The 1,870-nt window shown below is 53.2% G+C and overlaps 1 protein-coding gene across 1 annotated transcript in view; it reads left to right on the forward strand.

The window, feature by feature from the left end:
- Positions 1-831: 831 nt before the first annotated feature.
- numb (NUMB endocytic adaptor protein) overlaps positions 832-1,870 on the forward strand; it is a gene marked incomplete at its 5' end in the record, with an annotated part of 14,355 nt that continues 13,316 nt past the window's right edge. The window contains 2 exons of the mRNA XM_024140274.2: positions 832-1,039; positions 1,428-1,742. Coding sequence (XP_023996042.2) covers positions 832-1,039; positions 1,428-1,742 — 523 coding nt within the window. The remainder of the gene's footprint in view (positions 1,040-1,427; positions 1,743-1,870) is intronic.

Here is a 1,870-nt window from a genome sequence, read left to right on the forward strand (position 1 = left end):
GCGTCTTCAGGGTTAGGGTCTGGTTCAGGGGTTAGGGTCTGGTTCAGGGGTAGGGTCGCGGTTCAGAGGTTAGGTCTGTTTAGGGTGTCGGTCAGGGTTAGTGGTTCAGGTTAGGTCTCGGTTTCAGGGGTTAGGGTTGGATTTTAGGGTTAGGGTCATGTTCAGGGTTAGGGTCTGGTTTAGGGGTTAGGGTCCGGTTCAGGGGTTAGGGTCTGGTTCAGGGGTTAGGGTCTGTGTTCATGGGGTTAGGGTCCGGTTTCAGGGTTAGGCTGGTTAGGGGTTAGGTCGGTTCAGGGTTAGGTCTGTCAGGGTTAGGGTCCGGTTTAGGGGTAGGTCCGTTTAGGGGTTAGGGTCCGGTTCAGGTGTGAGGTCCGTTGTTCAGGGGTAGGTTCCGGTTCAGGGTTAGGGTCCGGTTCAGGGGTTTAGGGTCTGGTTCAGGGTTAGGGTCCGGGTTAGGGTATGGTCTGTTAGGGGTTAGGGTCGTTAGGGGTTAGGGTCGGTCTAGGGTGGTTAGGTCTGGTTTACGGGGTTAGGTCCGGTTTAAGGGTTAGGGTCGGTTTTGGTCTGTTCAGGGGTTAGGTCGTGGTTTAGGGTTAGGGTCCGCGTTTAGGTCTGTGTCAGGGGTTAGGGTCGGTTTAGGGGTTAGGGTCGGTTTAGGTTGGGTAGGGTTAGGGTCCGGTTTAGGGGTTAGGGTCGGTTTAGGGGTTAGGGTCGGTTCAGGGTTAGGGTTTTATAGGGTTAGCGGTCGTCAGGGTTAGTCCGGTTTAGGGTGAGGGTCGGTTCAGAGGTTAGTGGTCCGCGGCTGTGTTATTAACATGTTATTAACGTGTTATTAAGGGGGAGCGTCTGAGCCACGCGGTGGGCTGTGCCTTCGCTGCCTGTCTGGAGAGGAAACAGAGGAGAGAGAAGGAGTGTGGTGTCACGGCAACCTTCGACGCCAACAGAACCACCTTCACCAGGGAGGGCTCGTTCCGAGTTACCACGGCGACGGAAGCCGCGGAGCGAGAAGAGGCCATGAGGCAGTTGCAGGACAAGAAAGGTGTGTGTTTACTTATCGTAGCCCAGCGTCTACATCAGAGGTAGGCAACCAGATTTAACTGTCCGAGSAGATGGTCAGGGAGCTGGAGCATAATTCGATTAATTTGTACACTGCAAATAACAATAACTAAGCCTATAAAGAGATTTTATTTGAAAATAACAATTTTTATACCTCGAGTACATTCAGACGTGATCACATGTCTCTTTTTTATTTGTGGGACTACTTAAACCTATTTTCTACATTTCCCTCATTTTTTGCTGAATACATGGGGATTTTTACTGTCTTTTTTGACCAAAAACTAAAATGAACTTTTGGGGGCCTGTTGCCGACCCCTGGTCTACATGATGGATGTAATTTTGTCCCTTTTACATTCTTCCTCTTCCCACAGCGGAGAGTGATGTCAAGTCCGCAATGCCTCTCTCCTCGGGCCCCAGCGTGGGTGTGGTGAACCTGGCTGTGGCCCCTCTACCAGGGCCCCCGTCCCCCTCCTCCTCCCCTCCCCTGGGCATGGAGAGCACCCAGGGCCCCCAGGTTATCCCCCGCKGACACGCRCCAGTGGAGGCCCTGGCCAGACAGGGTTCCTTCAGAGGGTTCCCTGCCCTCAACAACAACTCTTCTCCRTTCAAACGGCAGCTGTCCCTCAGGATGAACGATCTGCCCTCTACCACGCAGAGGAAGTCTGACTTCCCCATGAAGAACACGGGTACTGCCCCCTTTACATTAGCATTGTTGCCTGTAGCAGGTAGCCTCCAGGTTACTTGTAGCAGGTAGCCTCCAGGTTACTTGTTGCAGGTAGCCTCCAGGTTACTTGTAGCAGGTAGCCTCCAGGTT

This window comes from Salvelinus sp. IW2-2015, unplaced genomic scaffold (assembly GCF_002910315.2).
Source record: "Salvelinus sp. IW2-2015 unplaced genomic scaffold, ASM291031v2 Un_scaffold2074, whole genome shotgun sequence".
NCBI classification, from domain to species: Eukaryota; Metazoa; Chordata; class Actinopteri; order Salmoniformes; family Salmonidae; genus Salvelinus; species Salvelinus sp. IW2-2015.